Source organism: Pongo abelii, chromosome 11, assembly GCF_028885655.2.
Source record: "Pongo abelii isolate AG06213 chromosome 11, NHGRI_mPonAbe1-v2.0_pri, whole genome shotgun sequence".
NCBI classification, from domain to species: domain Eukaryota; kingdom Metazoa; phylum Chordata; class Mammalia; order Primates; family Hominidae; genus Pongo; species Pongo abelii.
The window spans coordinates 34497079-34515970 of record NC_071996.2 but is presented as its reverse complement, the minus strand read 5'-3'; the positions used below and the strand labels follow the sequence as shown (position 1 = coordinate 34515970).

The 18892-nt window shown below is 39.4% G+C and overlaps 1 protein-coding gene across 9 annotated transcripts in view; it reads right to left on the bottom strand.

Annotated features, from left to right (window-relative positions):
- The window catches only part of SLC35F5 (solute carrier family 35 member F5), a 44259-nt gene extending 27120 nt beyond the window's left edge, over positions 1–17139 (bottom strand). For 4 of the 9 annotated variants that reach the window (XR_008522592.2, XR_008522594.2, XM_054548727.2 and 1 more), the window contains exons 1-7: positions 15575–17139; positions 14663–14753; positions 14372–14513; positions 9578–9721; positions 5437–5499; positions 2898–2979; positions 1886–2073 (exon numbers count right to left, since the gene is read on the bottom strand). Coding sequence is in view for 6 of the 9 variants with exons in the window: in XM_054548727.2 (XP_054404702.2) it covers positions 1886–2073; positions 2898–2979; positions 5437–5499; positions 9578–9721; positions 14372–14513; positions 14663–14753; positions 15575–15614 (750 nt within the window). In the remaining 3 variants the exon portion in view is untranslated. 9 annotated transcript variants of the gene reach the window in all.
- Positions 17140–18892: the final 1753 nt, after the last annotated feature.

The window sequence follows — 18892 nt, the reverse complement described above, 5'->3', positions numbered from 1 at the left end:
GGGTTTCACCATATTGGCCAGGATGGTATCGATCTCTTCACCTCGTGATCCACCCACCTCAGCCTCCCAAAGTGCTGGGACTACGGGTGTGAGCCACCCCACCTGGCCAGATTTTTTCATCTTATAAAACTGAAATTATCTGTTAGCTCTCTGCTTTCACAATGTATTTTAAGTTGCTATTTTTTAAAGACAATTTGTGGTCAAAGTGACCCAAGCGTCTATTGACAGAATAATGAATAAACAAAAGATGGTATATCTGTACAATGAAATATTATTCTGCCTTCAAAAGAAAGGAAATTCTGACACAAGTTACAACCTGGAAGAACCCGGAGGACATTATGCTAAGTGAAATAAACCAGTCTCAAAAAGACAAATGCTGTATGATTCCACTCAACATGAGGAACTTATGAGTAGTCAAATCCATAGAAACAGAAACAGAATAGTGGTTGCCAGGGGCTGGGGGTGGTGGAAAAGAGGAGTTATTGTTTAACGGATAGTTTCAGTTTTAGAAGATGAAAAAATTATGTGGATGGATGGGGTGATGTCTGCGCAACAATGTGAATGTACTTTATGCCACTTATTGTACACTTAAAAATGATCAGGGCCAGGAGCGGTGGCTCATGCCTGTAATCCCAACACTTCGGGAGGCTGAGGCAGGGGGGATCACCTGAGGTTGGAAGTTCGAGACCAGCATGACCAACATGGAGAAATCCTGTCTCTACCAAAAACACAAAATTAGCTGGGTGTGGTGGCGCATGCCTGTAATCCCAGCTACTCGGGGGGCTGAGGCAAGAGAATTGCTTGAACCCAGGAGGCAGAGGTTGTGGTGAGCTGAGATCGTGCCATTGCACTCCAGCCTGGGCAACAAGAGCGAAACTCCATTTTAAAAAAAAAAAAAAAAAAAAGATCGAAATGGTATATTTTATGTATACTTTATTATAATTCCAAAAATTAATTCTTAAAAAGGCTATTATCTGCACATATCTTTAAATCTGCTATAAAGAATAGTGTTATTAATAGAGCCAAGGAATGGAGAAAAATGGGCTATTTAATGAGTATGAAAGGCAAAATCATGACATTAAAAACATTTTATAATCAGGCTAATAACATTGACATTAGCATTTCATTGTTTAGGGTTTTAAGATGCTCAGTACAAATTTGAATCTTAAAGGCTCATATTTAAAAACCTTGGATTAGGCTACTTCCAATGATGTATACATAAAATATCACAGAAATTCATTCTTTAAATTCTACATGTTAGAGTTCTAACTCAGACAAGTCTCTAATCCCAGCTTAGCCCAAAATAACAATACTTTATTTACTCCATCATTATTCTATGTGAAATCTTAAGCACATTTTTCAGTTTCTATCTTTAAAAAGTAAGAAACTATAAATAATACAACCAGAAATTCTGTAGAAATATACTGAGTACTTGACAAAATAATACTTAACCTCATTTATATGAATATAAAACTGCAAAAGACTTATTTGAAAAAAATCAATGCATAGAGTAAACTCTTATCTGGATATTTACTAGCCTTTGTATATACATATATCACAGTGTAAAATAACTCTATTCATAATTTTGACCATGAGGCAATGCTAAATTCTGAAGAACTTCCCAACCTGTGTGTGTTCATAAGTTTGTGTACATATGTAAATAGCTGAAGTGTTATAGGACTTATTGAATTCTAACTCTTTGAGGTATATCAAGCATTTATTAATTTTGATACCCTAACTTCCTACAAGTATCAAATAGCAGAGTTTAAAGTCATGATTAAACAACCTAATTGTCTCACACTTCAATCCTATATTGTTGGTATGTATACTGTCTTAAAATTCAAGTTTCAAACATCATATGCAAACATATCATAAAAAGACCTACCACAAAGCAAAAAAAAAAGCTAATTTTCGCTACTTGAGTTGCAGTAAGTTTCCCCACAGTTTTCAGTATGGATTCTTGTTCTTTCACAGGATATGACATGCGAGACAACTTTGCTTCCAATGCATGGTTTGAGGGAAGCTGTCGAATCTCCATGATATTACTGAACCTCACACGAGACTTTTTGGGGGCTTAAAAGGAAAAGCATAATATGAAATAATTAAATAATTCCTCTCCAACAAAAGTCACAAGTTTTAATTTACTGATAAATGTATAAGTTCATCTATGATCAGAGTAAGACAGTCCAAGTAAACCAAAAAGAGACAACTTTGTTCACTTAAAAGAGTTAAAAGGAAAAATGATTTCATTTACAAAAATGTTGTAAAAGGTTTAAAATGAGACCAATATTCAAACAAGTTTTCTGCAATTGTGTATTGTATATATACAACTGCGTATTTCAGGATTTTAGTTTGATTACTATTTTAGTATTTCTAGTAAAACTTTATTTGTATTTTTCCTCATGCATACCCAATTTACAAGAATTAGTTTCTTGGGCAAGCATGCAGAACAATTCTCTATAGGTCCATTCCTTGCAAGGGAAATTAAGGATAAATACTGCACCTTATGTTAAAGGTGGCATTCTTTACTAAATTCACAGAACCAGCAAAACTCTTATAATTTGCTATCAGGCTCTTCGAGGGCATATTTAAGAGGATATTATTTGTTAATATAGATATATATATATGTGTGTGATGCATGTGTGTATGTGTGTATACATATATATGATGAAACCATAGAGATTTCTGGTATTTGGAAATTATTTCCAGTTGAAATAATACAAAATGATTATACTATATTAGATTCACAATCCAGTCAAACTTCTAGAAGACTATAGGCTGAGCCAACACCACATGGAGCAGAACTGCTACGTGTTTCAGTCAACCCACATCATCGCTAAGTTCTGAAGTGGCTTGAATAAAGGTAAACTTTCTACCCATTTCCAAGTTTTGCTTACTTTTTTCAGTATCAATGTTTGTGCTCTCAGGTTTTTCACTTGGAAGATCATGGAATTTCACAGGAACATACAGAGGTTCACTCTGGAATGTAACAAAAAAAAATATAAACAACAAATATAAAAGCTAACGTAGTGGTTAAAATTTAAACGGATAGTACGTAGACACAGATACCATCTAAAACATGGTTGTTCGCCATCAAGTTTAAACAGCAATTTTCAAGACTTAAAAAAGGAAATTCAACAGATCCATACAGGTACAATGACAGAAAAGAATCAGTTTACAGTTTAGAAATGTAATATAACAGCATTGGCATATTATGATATCTAATATTTAAATGTCATAAAAACATATCTCTTTCTTAGCTAACAGATTCCATCTCAGCTAACAGATTATCTCTCATTCCTTTTCATTCATTTAACAAATGCTTATTGAGCTCCTACTAGGTCAGACGCTGTTCTAAGTCCTGGGGATATAAGGGTGAATAAAAGCAGTCTCTTCCTCAGTGATCATGCAGTGTAACAGGCAAGGCAGATAACAAACTGATAACCAGGTATATAGTATGTATTTATATTTACTAAATTGTCTCCTCTTATTATGTAAAACTCAATAAAAAACTAAAATTCTTGAAGACCTTTACACAAAATAGCTACTACTTACCAGTTCTTACTGATTGAGCACCAACTCTAGAGCAGTTAAATGTATATTTCTCATTAGTCGTCACAATAATTTTATAGAATATGGCCAGCACAGTGGTTCATGCCTGTAATCCCGGAACTTTGGGAGGCTGAGGCGGGCAGATCACTTGAGGTCGGGAGTTCGAGACCAGCCTGGCCAACATGGTGAAACCCCATCTCTACTAAAATACAAAAATTAGCTGAGCGTGGTGGTGTGTGCCTGTAATCCCAGCTACTCATGAGGTGGAGGCAGGCAAATCGCTTGAAATCAGGAAACGGACGTTGTGCAGTGAGCTGAGATTGCGCCACTGCACTCCAGCTTGGGTGACAGAGCGAGACTCCATCTCAAAATAATAATAATATTTATAATTTTAGAGAATAAAGCTGAGATATAAAGTAATCAGGTAGCAGACAAAAGAATTAAAGCCAGGTTTGTCTAACCATGCTCCAAAGGTCCATATTTTTAGGTAGTTATAAATTCCTCAACTGTTTTTGCAAATGTTCTTCAGATGATCTATATTTAAGGTACAAATCTCCAACTAGGCTAATTCTTCAAAATTAACAGAACTTTTTTTATTTCTTTGATTTCTCTTTTAACTCCTGGTACAGCGCTCTACCAATAAAAAAAAAAATCAGTAAATGAAGGGACAGTGGGTCTGGAAATAGACATAATCTCTTTGTTATACTGAAGTTTTCAATACAGCATCTGGCCTAGAGCAATTTGACATATCCATCTTACAGATAATAGTAAGAATTAGTACAAGAGTAGTCAGAAGAGCAGGCTGCCATCTCAACTCTGCCCTCTGTACTGATAGAGACAAATGATATTAAGTTATTTTATTGATGCTTAAGATCCCAGGAAAAAAAAAATTCTTCATAGTACCTATTAACCTACTCTGCATGCCACTGTAGTTCTAAAAAACAGAGAGACAAACAAAACACGGTGCTGTGAATAAGGTCACCAAGCCAGTGCTTCACAAATTGCTATTAAAGTAACTAAAATTTTTCTCAGATAAAATGCCACGTTTGGAAAGAATACAAGTATTGTTAAAAATACATTTTAAAGAGATGCCACCCTGAGCAACACAGCAAGACCATGTTTCTAAAAAGTAAAAATAAAAAGTTAGTGGTGGAGTATGCTTGTATTTAGGAGGCTGAGACAAGGGGATCGCTTAAGCCCAGCAGTTCAAAGTTACAATGAGCCATAATTGTGCCACTGTATTCCACCCGAGGCAACAGACCAAGACCCTGTCTCTAAAAAGAAATCTAAAAATAAAAAATAAAAAAAGAGATGCCTGAGTGATCATCTTAAAAAAACAGATTTTTATATACTACCTCTCCAACTAGATTACAAATACTTAAAATAAGTGACTATGTCAATTACTTTACTTGCTTATTACCTGTCCCCTCGCAAATACGCACACACTCACACACTAAAACAAAGCTGTATCTTCAGAGCCTAGAACGTGTTTAACACATATTTGTCACTGTAAAAAATCTGTGGAACAAACGAATAATTTGCCTATATAGTCTCAGTGTCAAAAATATTTGTTTCTAAATGATAGTAATAATGTGCATGAAGTGAAAAAGTTGGTTAGTAACAAAGGATTGTCCTTTACTATTTTCACTCCTGAACCAGTTTCCCCTTTCCCTCTCTCTTCAGAGGCAGCTAAATTGCTTACCTCTAGGCCCCAGGTATCCCTAAGGAGAAAAAAAGTACCAGATTACAATCCTCATGATGGGCACCCAATATTGAGCCATATCTATATTGTAATACAGCTTTGCTGCCATCAAAACTGTTTCAGTTTTTCCTACCATGGCTCAACCCCACCTCTCCATTCCTGACAAGAAAAGAAGCACTTACCAAAGAACTATTCATAGTTGTATCTGTTGCGCAAGCAGCAAAGTAACCTTCAGCATCTGTGAACTAAATACAGATAACAAGATACAAAATTCAATGAAACTTACATTATACTGTAGGACTAGTCAGACATAACTCAAATAAATAGAAGCAAAAATCCAGAATCAACCTATAAGACTAAAACTGTTACTAATAATAATAGCAGCTAATGCCACATATTCACCATTGTGAGGTAGGTATTATCTTCATTTTATTGATGAAAAATTTGAGGCTGAGAGATTTTTAATCCTGACAGTCAGGATTAAAACCCAGGTTAGTCTAAAACCAAAGCTTATGCCCTTTTCACAACACTATTATAACATTTCAGCTAAGTAGGGAAAGGAGGGATGGGTTAGTTAAAAAGGCAAGTAACAGGCCAAGGCTGGTGGATCATTTGAGGTCAGGAGTTCAAGACTAGCCTGACCAACATGGTAAAACCCTGTCTCTACTAAAAATACAAAAAAATAGCTAAGTGTTGGCACGTGCCTGTAATCTCAGCTACTTGGGAGGCTGAAACAGGAGAATCACTTTAACTCTGAAGGTGGAGGTTGCAGTGAGCCAAGATTGTGCCAATGCACTCCAGCCTAGGCAGCAAGATTGCGTCTCAAAAAAAAAAAAAAAAAAAAGGCAGGAAACATCTCGGTATTATTATGAAATTAGTTTTGACCTCAAAAACCTCTGAATGAGACCAAGCATGGTGGCTCACACCTGTAATCCCAGCAGTTTGGGAGGCCGAGGTGGGTTGATCACTTGAGGTCAGGAGTTTGAGACCAGCCTGGCCAACATGGTGAAACCCCATCTCTACTAAAAAATGCAAAAATTAGCTAGGCACAGTGGCACGTGCCTGTAATCCCAGCTACTCAGGAGGCTGAGGCAGGGGAATTGCTTGAACCAGGACGTGGAGGCTGCAGTGAGCCGAGATCACCCCACTGCACTCCAACCTGGGCCACAGAGCAAGATTCCATGTCAAAAAAAAAAAAAAAAAAAACCCTGAATGAATTTCAAGGTCTGGATCACACTTTAAGAATCACTGCACTAATGCTATGTAAGTATGATTTCATTTCATATCCACAGCTAGTCTATCATTATCTCTGCTGAAAGTCTGAAGAGGTTAAAAAACTTGTCCAAGGTCAAAAATTGGCAAGTGATAGAACAAGATTCAAACACTAGAGCCCATGCTGTAAAAGAACCCTAACAAATCAATAACAAAAAGGGAGTCAATGTAGAAAAATAAGACACAGACAACACACACAAGAGTTCTACTTTCCAAAAAATATATGAAAAAGTAACCAAAAACATGCACATTAAACAAGCTATTATCATTGTTCACCTGTCAAGTTGGCAAATGATGGGATGTTGGTAAGGGTTCAATCATGAGATTTAATGAGTATTTAACAAGGGTTTAATTATATACTGCTAACAGAGATAAGAATTAATGCAACCATTACAGACAGTAATTTAGCAATAAGAATTAAAAGCTTTAAAAATGACATTATTTGGCCGGGCGCAGTGGCTCACGCCTGTAATCCTAGCACTCTGGGAGGCCGAGGTGGGTGGATCACTTGAGGTCAGGAGTTCAAGACCAGCCTGACCAACATGGTGAAACCCCGTCTCTACTACAAATACAAAAATTAGCCAGGCATGGTGGCGGGCACCTGCAATCCCAGCTACTTAGGAGGCTGAGGCAGGAGAATCACTTGAACCCAGGAGGTGGAGGTTTCAGTGAGCCGAGATCACGCCACTGCACTCCAGCCTGGACAAGAGAGTGAGACTCTGTCTCAACAACAGCAACAAAAAATGAATGAAGTACAGAAACACTACAATATGGATAAACCTTGAAAAGAAACTATTCCATTTTCATTTTCATTTTATTTTTTTGAGACAGTCTCACTCTGTCACCCAGACTGGAGTGCAGTGGCTCAATCTCTGCTCACTGTAACCTTCATCTCGCGACTTCAAGCAATTCTCGTGCCTCAGCCTCCCGACTAACTGGGATTACAGGAGTGCACTGCCATGACTGGCTACTTTTTTGTATTTTTAGTAGAGACAGAGTTTCACCATGTTAGCCAGGCTGGTCTCAAACTCCTGGCCTCAAGTGATCCACCCACCTCAGCTTCCTAAAGTGCTGGACTAATAGGCATGAGCTACCGCACCAGGCCCAATTCCATTTTTGTAAAAAATAAAAAATACACACATGAAAAGAATGGCAGGATATATGTCAAAATATTATCGGTGGTTATTCCTTGAATGGTAGAATTTATTTTCCTCTTTTTGTTTCTCTGTAGCTTCTAAATTTTCAACAATATACCTATGCTAATACACATACAATTTATCCCTACATATATTATGATGTACATATAATTTCTACAATGTATATGTATTACTTTTGCAAAGTAAAAAAATACATACTCATATTTTTGGTAAGCTAAATTTGTGTGTCTACATGAGTATACATTTGCAGGCTTCACCTAAATTAAAAAAATTGTTTTTAATTGTTTTTTATTTATTTATTTTGAGATGGAGTTTCACTCTGTCACCAGGCTGGAGTGCAGTGGCGCGATCTCAGCTTACTGCAACCTCCGACTCCCGAGTCCATGCAATTCTCCTGCCTCAGCCTCCCGAGTAGCTGGGACTACAGGAGTACGCCACCATGCCCAGTTAATTTTTGTATTTTTAGTAGAGACGGGGTTTCACCATGTTGGCCAAGGATGGTCTCGATCTCCTGACCTCATGATTCGCCCCCTTGGCCTCCCAAAGTGCTGGGATAAGAGGCATGAGCCACTGTGGCCCAGACAGGTCTTGAACTCCTGAGGCTCAAGAGATCTGCCTGCCTTGGCCTCCCAGCGTGCTGGGATTACAGGCATGAGCTACCAAGCCCAGCTTTAAAAAACAATTATTGAAAGCCCCTGACTGCTGGGTGCAGTGGCTCAGGTCTGTAACCCCAACATTTTGGGAGGCCAAGACGGTAGAATGCCTGAGGCCAGACTTTGAGATCAGCCTGAGCAACATAATGAGACACTGTCTCTACAAAAAATACAAAAATTAGTGGGGTGTGGTGTTGCGTGGCTATGTACTCGCTACTTGAGAGACTAAGTGAACTGCTTGAGCCCAGGAGTTCAAGGTTATAGCCAACTGTGATTAAACCACTGCACTCCAGCCTGGGCAACAAAGTGAGACCCTGTCTCTAAAAATAAATCAATAATTTTAAAAAGAATGTACTTATTAGATAAGACAAGAAACAATACTATTTTAACCCACAAAAAATAATACACATGAAAGAAAAAGATTAATAGAGTCAGAAAATAATACAGTGGTTACTAGGGTTTGGAGGGAAGAATGAATAGAGGTTATTTTTAAGTCTGTGTACAGACTTTCTGTCTAGGATGATGAAAAATTCTGGAGCTGATGGTTGTACAGCAAAGTCAATGCGCTTAATGCCACTAGTATACATTTAAAAATAGTTAAAATGGTATATTTCACATTATATATATTTTAACATAATAAAGAATTTTTTAAAAGGATTAATATAAGAAAGTCTTATAATTCATCATTCTCAATAATTCAAAATTTCTACTTCTATAAGGAAGATATATCATTATATAAACTCATATTTCTTTCAACACTATGAATGAGCATATTATATTACATCAATCAAAGAATATAATTTGATTAGCCAAACATCTAAAATATGTCTGGAAATATGATATTTTCATTTTAATACATAAAACTTTGAATTTTTTTGCTTCCAGAATCCACCTAACAATTAGAGGATACTCATCCAATCTGCAAATGACAGACTCTTGATATTCTTCTTATTCCTTACTTTCATCTTCATCGCCACATTAATTGATTTGGGCTAATTCAACAATTTTTATCAACTCAGAAAATGTCATGGAGTAAGAGTTCTCACAAAATATTCTGATACTACTTAATTAGAAGAATAAATTTAAAATTCTGGACAAGAGCGGTTTTCTTATATCATCTTCACTCACTTAACTGAACAACTTAACATATGACTGTCCTTAAAGAAACGAATACATCTTTAAACTTTGAAAAAATATATCTATACCCCCTTCCTAACAGACAGTTAAAATTAAAAACTTACAAAAGCAGCATGCTTTCCGCGAAGTCCTCTTGTACACTGTTGTCTCCATGGCTTCCAAATAATAAAGCCCAAAAGGTACAAAACAAACATAGATGTTTTTGCAAAAGTGCTGAAGAATGGTTTGTTGTACTGGGTAAAAACATACTGTAGAGGAAAAAGTTACACAGACAACTCTGAGATGACCTTAAACCTTATTACTCATCTCCAAAATAAAGTGACTACATGATTTTTAACTCTTCAGAAGTTCACTTGGAAAGAAAAAGTCAAAGGGATTACAAAAATATTTTAGATTCATTTCTGAATACTGTATTTACCTTGCATACAAAAGGATATCAGAAAACAAAGCAGCAACAACCTGCTAAAATAAGTTTGGTTTAACATTCATTGAAACCTACGATGAAACAGTGCCTATACTAGGAGCTAAAGAAAAGTAAGACAGGGCCAGGCGTGGAGGCTCAAGCCAATAATCCTAGCACTTGGGGAGACCAAGACAGGAAGACTGCTTGAGCCCAGAATTTCAGGACCAGCCTGGGCAACATGGCAAAACTCTGTCTCTGCAACAAAATAGAAAAATTAGCCAGGCGTGGTGGCGTGCACCCTCAGTCACAGCTACTTGGGGGGCTGAAGCAGGAGGATCCCCTGAGTTCACAAAGGTTGAGGCTGCAGTGAGCCATGATCAAGCCACTGCACTCCAGCCTGGGCAACAGAGCAAGACCCTATCTCATAAAGAAAAACAAAAGAGAAGTAAGCGAAGTTATCCTGCCCTTGGGGAGCTTAACATCTAATAGAAGAGACATATATATGAAGAGAAGACAGCATAATGTGCCAAGTAACAAGAGAGGGGTTCAGGATGCCATGGGAGCACCAAAAGGAGACTGATAAATTTCAAGGTTATGGACGTTTCCCAAGGGAGACTGTTTTTTTTTTCGTTTGTTTTAGTGTATTGTGAATATAAACTCACAATTTTTTATATCCTAACAAAATTCCTAGTTGTATCCACTAAAAAGGCATAGAAAAAAATGACAATCCAGGAGGAAAGTGCAACTCTAGGACGTAAATGGTGATCCACGCCATTTTACACTAAAAGAAACAATGGCTCTGGCCAGGCACAGTGGGTCACACCTATAATCCCAGCACTTTGGGAGGCCAAGGCGGGTGGATCACTTGAAGTCAGGAGTTCAAGCCCAGCCTGGCCAACATGGTGAAACCCTGTCTCTACAAAAAATACAAAAATTTGCAGCACATGGGGGCACCCGCCTGTAATCCCAGGTACTCTGGAGGCTGAGGCAGGAGAGTCGCTTGAACCCAGGAGGCAGAGGTTACAGTGAGCCAAGATCATGCCACTGCACCATTCCAGACTGGACAACAGAGTGAGACTCTGTCCCCAAAAAAGAAAAAAGAAACAACGGCTCCTACAATAAATGGCCAAATCCAGGTATGCAGCAGAAAATGTACAAGATGGGCCCAGGGCATCTTGTGGTAGAAAGAAAATGTTAAAGATTAATAAGATATCAGGCACAGTGGCTCACGCCTGTAATCCCAGCACTTTGGAAGGCCAAGGCAGGTGGATCACTTGAGGTCACGAGTTCAAGACCAGCCTGGCCAACATGGTGAAACCCAGTCTCTACTAAAAATACAAAAATTAGTTGGGCATGGTGGCAGGTGCCTATAATCCCAGCTGCTCGGAAGGCTGAGGCAGGGAATTGCTTGAACCTGGGAGGCGGAGGTTGCAGTGGGCTGAGATCGCGCCATTGCACTCCAGCCTGGGTGACAAGAACAAAACTCTGTCCCATCTCAAAAAAAAAAAAAAAAGATTAATAAGTCCATATTAAACAGACTTAAAGAATTCCAGCTAATAAATACAGAGGGAATAACTCAAAAAAAATCACCATTTTGCAACCCCTAATGAAATACTTTATCTAGACAACTGAAATGTGGATATTCAACTATTACCTAAAAGTTGATGAGGAACTTTATGGTACTTAAATTGGCATCATCTAAAGTGAGACTTGCAGTCATTATGTATGTCATGCTGGAATGTTACAGGAAGTACTCAGTACCCCAAAGTATTCTTTTCTGAAAACTAAACCTAAATCAAGACTTTACACCTAACTACCACTTTACAAGAAATAAGAGAAAAATAACAAGTTAAATGATACCCCAAGGAAACAATCAGCCAAATCCAGAATGTGTGATAGATCCAATAGGAAAAATGACCCAGTTTCTCCAACAAATTAATGGTATGAAAAAAAAAGGAGGGAAGATGCAGTTAAGGAATAAAAGATATCACAAATGCAGTGCGTGATCTTAGTTTAGATCCTGACAAACTTAACGGGAAAAAATAGTCCTTGACACCACTTGAGAAAACTAGACTGGAGAAAACTGAACATGGACTGGATATCAGATGATCTTAAGGAATTAGTTAATTTTGCTAACTATGTTAATGGCATAGTGATTATGTTTAAGAAAATTAAAAGTCCTTTTCAGTTTAAAGTAAATAGGAAAGAAATTGTGGGTGAAATGGCATGTGACATATGCTTTAAAATATGCTTTAAAATGCGCCAGGAAAAAAAGTTTTGAGGACAGGTTGATAAGGTTGGCGAATTTGGTTAAGTGCTAAAGGTAAGTAATGAATACATGGAGACTCATTATAATATTCTACTTTGTGTATGTTAGAAAATATCCATAATAAAAAGACTGATTTTCTTTTTGAAATACACATTTTATCTCCAAAGTTTGTTTTTTCTCTTTTTTTTTTTTTTTTTTTTTTTTGCGAAGGAGTTTCACTCTTGTTGCCCAAGCTGGAGAGCAATGGCATGATCTCGGCTCGCTGCAAACTCTGCCTCCCAGGTTCAAGCGATTCTCCTGCCACAGCCTCCTGAGTAACTGGGATTACAGACGCCCATCACCACACCCAGCTAATTTTTGTATTTAGTAGAGACTGAGTTTCACCATGTTGGCCAGGCTGGTCTCGAACTCCTGACCTCAGGTGATCTGCCCACCTGATCCTCCCAAAGTGTTGGGATTACAGGTGTGAGCCACTGCACCCGGCCCTATCTCCAAAGTTTAATGAGCATATCTGGTTGAAGAAGTAGAGACATTACATATATTCTTGAATAATGAGATTAAAAAATATCCTCTTACTAAAATATTTTACTTTAAAAAAATAAAGATAAGTTGAGTTTTTTTCTCCAGTTTCATTAAAGTACAAGTGACAAACACCAAATATATGTACTTTTTACAACATGGTGTTTCAATATATGTATACATTGTGAAATGATTACCACAAACAACAAATTGTTTTTTCTTTTCTACTTTGTTTAGATATGGTTAAATTATAATTTAACCAGGTGCTATTTTGTCCTAAATTTTATTAACTGATAAATAAAAACAACTTATTTATTTTAAATGAAAATAAAATTTAAAATATAGGTTTAGTTCCCTGTCAATATCAAAGACATTTCTTTGAGGTAAAAGTACAAAATGTTCATCTAAAAGGTTATAGAAGAGTTTTAAAGTGAAAAATATATGGCCTATTAGATTCCAGAGATTAATTCCGAAAAGCATAAAAACTTATATACTTGGTCAGGCGCAGTGGCTCGTATCTGTAATCCCAGCACTTTGGGAGGCCGAGGCGGGCGGATCACGAGGTCAGGAGTTTGAGACCAGTCTGACCAACGTGGTGAAACCCCGTCTCTACTAAAAATACAAAAATTAGCCTGGCGTGATGGGACATGCCTGTAATCCCAGCTATTCAGGGGGCCAGGGCAGGAGACTCCCTTGAACCTGGGAGGCGGAGGTTGCAGTGAGCCGAGATCGCGCCACTGCACTCCAGCCTGGGCGACAGAGCAGGGCAAGACTCCATCTCAAAAAAAAAAAAAACAAAAACAAAAAACTTATATACTCATAGGATACAATGTCAATATTTACTTAGCTACAATATGAGAAGACCTGAGTATTAAACTGCTTCTTTTGAAAATTAGGTTCATTTTATAAATGCCAGTTTCCTGCTGTACATTCGCCTTAAAATTGCAACACAGAAGTTGAAATGCCGACTTCTGAAAATAAAAGTTGCTTTTTATAGGGATCACTAACCAAGCAGAATGAAGTATACAAGTAGAAAGAAAAACTAGCTTGCAAATTCAAAATGCCACATTACTACCAATAGGTCATCAATAAAGATACAATTTAACTGAAGGAAACTGTAAAGATACAATTTAACTGAAGGAAAATTATGAGGTGTACCATGCACCTTATAATAAGGTTTGAGTCAGCAAGCATAAATGTGGATGCAACCACTCATGGGCATTATAACAGTGACCTATACAAGAAAACTCATTATTTTTACGCATTTGTCCAAAAGCACTCTGAACTTTCTACTAAATGGTGACATTGTTTTGCATCCTGACAGTTATTTCACTAGAAAATAATATTTACAGAAAGAATTTGAATTTAGAAAAAAAGCCACGAGTAACACTTTCAAATATAAGAAAATATGCATAGTCTCTCTAAGTAACCCTCCCTAAAAGGTACAAGAAAACTGTATGAAACAATAAAAAAGATCATCCTTTCAGTTTTAACTTCAAGTGGCAATAATTCATTTTTTTATGAATTTTTTATGAATCATTTAAAATAATTCATTTTATTTTTAAAAATAATACATTTTTTAAAAACTCAATAGTATTTAAGATACTGCTTTTAGAAAGCAGGAGATTGTAATGGCTAGAGTTAATACAGGTTAACAGTAACATTGTGGTTGTAATGTAACATCATTCCTGGACCAAAGGTACATACCGAAGTAAGTTCGGAGGAAGCAACCCATATCACATCAACAAGCAGAAGAATAACAATCCCAAGAGCCATTCGCCTGCGCTGAGTGAAACCACTGTTCTGTGAATTCATTCGGTTCATGATAAATACACACACCATTTGCAGTCTGTTTTTTAGAAAATACAGATCACATTAGAGATGATTTTAGGAAAATAACCATTAAAAATGAGAAAATTAGTATAACAGAAACATTTGACATTTGTTAGCTAATGTTCAGTGTGAAAGTTACATAGAGGATAAACATGTGGAATCTACCTTGTCTTAAGAGCCCTTCTGAGATCCTCAAGAGCAATGCCGGAAAACTTGGCAGATCTCAGTCTAAAAGGAGGTGAAGAACTCAGCACCCCTAAAAACAACCATGAAATTATGCTATGAAAACGTGAATAACTCAAGGTAAGATTCATCACATAGTTTTTTACTGTTCATCTTCAAACTGAAAGCAAATCAACGAAAAGGACCAAAATGTGTTAAACATACTTGCCACCTTTCTCAGTACTTTCATGGTATCCACTGTACGCTTCAGATTATAGAGAGATACGCGATACGGGGCGGGCAGGGAGGGGGAGTAATATACAACATACGGCACATTTAAGAATAGTTAACTACTAGAAAATAGCTTCTCTGAGTTGCACAAATACGGAACTCCATTCACCTCTCCATCCAGAGGAATCCACCCCCGGGGACAGCGTCTAGACACTGTTTCTAAAAGTGTCTTTTGTGTCCCTGATCTCCTGGAATGGAATTTGGTTATCGGAGAGTAAGTGATTTGTTGTGGGTCTTGAAGGCACCTTTCCAATCTTTTCAAGTGGTAAAAGAAAAGGATTCTCCACGCTCCTCCACCCACCTCTGTCAAAACATCCAGTCATTTTAGAAGAAACAGCTGGGAAAAGGAATCATCCTTCTGTTTTGGAGCGGGGAAGACAGTTAAGGCAGCGACACCTCCCCGGGGAGCCGAGGCGAGGGCGCACGCACGGCTTCCTCAATTGCCAGCGGTGGGCGCAGGACTCGGGCGCCCCTGTCAGCTCCCACTCCCTCCGCCCCTAGAGACCTTCACGGTTTCGGTCAAGGCGCTCCTGCTGCCACCAAAGGCAGGAGGTGGTGCTGCTGGTGGGCACTCCGTCCCGGTTTGGGCTCCGGTGATGTCGGGGCCCTTCCCTGCCCGCCTACCTGGCCTTCCTGCCCCGCGATGGCGTCGTGGCGGCACCATGAGCGGACCGGTCAGGCCCCGCAGCCGCCCAGCGCCACGGCCGCGGCCTCGGACTCACAGAGCTGTCACCGCGCCAGACATCGCGCCGCACTGGAGGCCCAGCTCCTGAAGCCGCGGTGCCCCTCAGGGAGAGGCTCCTGACACCACCCAACTCCACTCGGCCCAGGAGGGCGTGGAGCGGGTGAGGGGAAGGGACGGCACAGTCAGCGATGGCCGCGGAGGCCCGGAGTTCTGCTCTGGCCCCGGCCCCGCCCCCGGCTTGCCCTCCGCGCAGCCCCGCCCCCCGTCCCCAGCCCGAAAGCGGTGGCGCGCGGGTGACGTCATAGAGGCGCGACGGCGGACTGCGCGTGGGCGCTTATTCAGCGTGGCTTGGCCGAGCCAAGGGAAGTAATGCGAGGCGCTGGGCACCGAGCGAAGACACACTGCGGCGAGGCGAAAGAAGAGAGAAGATAGGAAGAAGGGAAGTAAGGCGAGGTGGAGGAAGAAGAGGAAAGCGAGCGTGGGTGTCTGGGGCAGAGCGAAGGACGAGGGAGTGGCCAAACCTCCGCCCGTCTTAGAACGAAAGCTGGCGGCTCCCTTTCACAAACTGCGAACCTGAAACTTTGGATATCCCTTTCTCGATGACAGCCGAAACGCAAAGTGGCTTGGAGTACTTTTGATTCTTGAAACCTTTTGTATATAAACAAGATCTCAGCTCTAGGAGTTACAAGCTACATCCTAGGGCAAGCTACTTCAACTTCTCTGGCCCTCGATTTCCTTGTCTACAATAATGATAGTACCTGCCATATTCGTTTTTTGTGTGTATGCCAGGATTGCATGAGTTTACATATGTGAAGGACTTAGATCAATTCATGGCATATAATAAGAACCTCACAAACGTTAGCAATTTTTTGTTCGTTTGTTTGTTTTGAGACAGGGTCTCTCTCTGCCACCCAGGCTGCAGTGCAGTGGCACAATCACAGCTCACTGCAACCTCTACTTCCCAGGCTCAAGCGATTCTCCAGCCTCAGCTTCCAGTGTAGCCGGGACTACAGGCGCAATCCACCAATGCCGGCTAATTTTTGTATTTTTTTTAGCAGAGACGGGGTTTCGCCACGTTGGCCAGGCTGGTCTCGTACTCCTGGTCTTAAGTGATCCGCCTGCCTCGACCTTCCGAAGTGCTGGAATTACAGGCATGAGCCACCACGCCCTGCCAAGTGTTGGCAGTTATTAAACTGTATAGATTTGTTCCTTAAATATTTTGACTATTCCATGAGAAAGGTTTGTCCAGCATCCTGATTTCTATCTAGAAAACAAAAACAAGACTAAAGGGTTCTGTAATTTAACATCTTGGTCAGATGGTGTGAAGAAATTAAATTTTCTTACTCCCATAGTCGAGATGTAGTGTACCTCTTACCTTTTAAGTCTCGTTTCAGTGAAGTTGAATGCATATTCTAGCAACTACTAAAACAATACCAATGAACATTTTTAATTGATCGCATCAGTTTCAAACTATCAGCATCAAACACCTCTAATAAATCATTCAGAAACCTATTGTGCAGAGTAAAAGAAAACTAACCAGGCCGGTCGCGGTGGCTCATGCCTGTAATCCCAGCACTTTGGGAGGCCGAGGCGGGCGGATCAAGAGATCAGGAGATCGAGACCATCCTGGCTAACACGGTGAAACCCCGTCTCTACTAAAAAAAAAAAAATGCAAAATATTAGGCAGGGGTGGTGGCGGGCACCTGTAGTCCCAGCTACTCGGGAGGCTGAGGCAGGAGAATGGCGTGAACCCGGGAGGCGGAGGTTGCAGTGAGCCGAGATCGCGCCACTGCACTCCAGCCTGGGCGACAAAGCAAGACTCCGTCTCTAAATAAATAAATAAATAAATAAATAAATAAATAAATAAATCCTTAACCAACTACTTGGTATTACTACTTAGGGGAAATTTGGTTGCAGACATTAATCACATTGTTCCGGCACCAGTTGGTTTTTTATTTCATTAGCATTCTTTAGGGTATCAGCCCGTAATACGCCTAAGAATTCTTTATCCTACATATTTGATGTATAGTCTTAAAAAATAAGAGCATTATAAATCTCTCTTAGAATCTAAGAGTCAGGAAAGCTAGATACCAATTCTTACTCTGACTACAATTTGTTATGTAATCCTGAGGATTATTCCACTCTCTACTGTGCCTTAGTTTTTTCTATGAATATGGGTTTCTGAATTAAAACATTGTAATGATAGTACTTTGTTAAGTTACCATTATTACCACCTGTTTCTAGACCATCTGTTAAAGGACAAGCTGTGGATATTCTTGTAACGGATAAAGTAATTCTGGCAGACTGTCTTCAGCTAGTCTCAAAACATAGTTTAACTTCCATTAATATCTTTTCCCTGGGTCTTTAAGGGAAATTCCACTGGACTGCTGTAACATAAGCCCTAGTGTGTTTCTGTGCTTCGGCACCATCCTGAGCATCTCAGGCATTCCTTTTTTCGTCCTTATGTCTATGTCTTACCCAAGGCTAAATCTTCAGCTGTATAATTTCAAATGTAAGTTCCACAAGAGCAAGGATTTTGGTCTATTTTGTTCTTCACTATTATCCTCAGCATCTAGAATAGTGCTTACTATTCTCTAGCTGGCAGTCAATGTTTGTTCAATGAACTTGAACATCCTGCTGGCTCTTGATCTTTTCCTCATACTTAATTCCTTTCTGAAGTCTCCATTTCTGTCATTTAGTAGTGAGAAAAGAAAATTATTTTTATCTGAGGAATGTAGTTATTTTAAACTGTCAGGCCCAGAGGGACATTAAAAGGAGACAACAATCACATCCTACTTCTCCCTTGAGCTATGTATTCATCTCTTGAAACTACTTGCTTATGCCACAAGTAGCTATAAATTAACCTAATGTCCCATTGGACAGTATAACCCACATCCTATAGCTTAACAATGTAACCAATCACTAATAAATGTTATTTCCATAAACCAATAAGAATTTCTGTACACAACGTGGTATCAGCCCACTCCTTGTTCCCTTTTTTGCCTTTAAAGATTCATTTGTGGGCCAGGCGCAGTGGCTCACGCCTGTAATCCCAGCACTTTGGGAGGCCGAGGCAGGCGGATCACGAGGTCAGGAGTTCAAGACCAGCCTGACCAACGTGGCGAAACCCTGTCTCTACTAAAAATACAAAAATTAGCCGGGCATGGTGGCACGCACCTGTAATCCCAGCTACTCAGGAGTCTGAGGCAGGAGAATTTCTTGAACCTGGGGGCGGAGGTGGCAGTGAGCCGAGATGG